Source organism: Ceratina calcarata, unplaced genomic scaffold (assembly GCF_001652005.2).
Source record: "Ceratina calcarata isolate Rehan_Ccalc_2016 unplaced genomic scaffold, ASM165200v1 scaffold6186, whole genome shotgun sequence".
Lineage (NCBI taxonomy): Eukaryota > Metazoa > Arthropoda > Insecta > Hymenoptera > Apidae > Ceratina > Ceratina calcarata.
This window is the reverse complement of record NW_017177433.1, coordinates 1-808: the sequence shown is the minus strand read 5'-3', so window position 1 is coordinate 808 and position 808 is coordinate 1. Positions and strand designations below refer to the sequence as shown.

At 42.0% G+C, this 808-nt stretch overlaps 1 protein-coding gene across 1 annotated transcript; it reads left to right on the top strand.

Annotated features, from left to right (window-relative positions):
• Positions 1–6: 6 nt before the first annotated feature.
• Positions 7–790, top strand: LOC108630015 (dual specificity protein kinase shkD-like). The gene is made up of 2 exons (XM_018033062.2): positions 7–22; positions 162–790. The coding sequence occupies exon 2, from the start codon at positions 188–190 to the stop codon at positions 686–688; it is 501 nt and encodes a 166-aa protein (XP_017888551.2). The 5' UTR covers positions 7–22; positions 162–187; the 3' UTR covers positions 689–790.
• Positions 791–808: the final 18 nt, after the last annotated feature.

The window sequence follows — 808 nt, the reverse complement described above, 5'->3', positions numbered from 1 at the left end:
GTAGCTAATAATACTCCGCCAGGTACGTACATTCTATATTTGCTATTTAAGCTTCATTTTATTTACAATTGCTTGATAAGATTTTAATTCAAATCTAATAATTTATTGGTCATGTGATTATGTTCTCAATTATTAATCATAATTGCTATATTTATTTTTAGTAGCATCTAGCAATTCTTTGGAAGAGATGACGCTACAAAATGGTCCAAGTCTAAACAACAACAATAATAACAACAATAATGACAAGAACGAGGATCTCAGCAATTTAAATCACGTCGGGCCCAGCTGGCGGGAGACGTCGCCAGTTTTGGCTTCGAATCACAGGCTCACGCCGATATTGAACAAAACCAACAACATCAGTCCTATTCTTCCGAGAACGAACACACCCACCTCGATCGTTATGAGCACCCCCGCGCCAGCTACCAGCATTAGTGCGTTTGGTACATCGACTTCGGCGAGTCCAGCCTTTAGCACAGCGTCGACGTCCTCTTTGGGAAACGTCGCCACGCCAGCCGCGAACAGATCTCCAATTCCAGTAACTTCCGCTCTCGTACCGATGACAACTTCGCCGAGTACGAGCGTGGTATCCACCTCTTCGGTTCTGTCTAACAGTATTGTCAACGATGCTAGCCAAATTACTCAGGCTCCGGTGGCTAGTACTATTTCCACGCCAGCAGTAAGTGTTTAAAATTCCAAATTTATGTATTATACTAATCAAAAAAATTATGGCATCACGTTTTGTCGAAAATTGCCCAAGTTTGGAAGATCGACACGACTCGACAACAAAAATTGTTAGCCAATCTGTAGA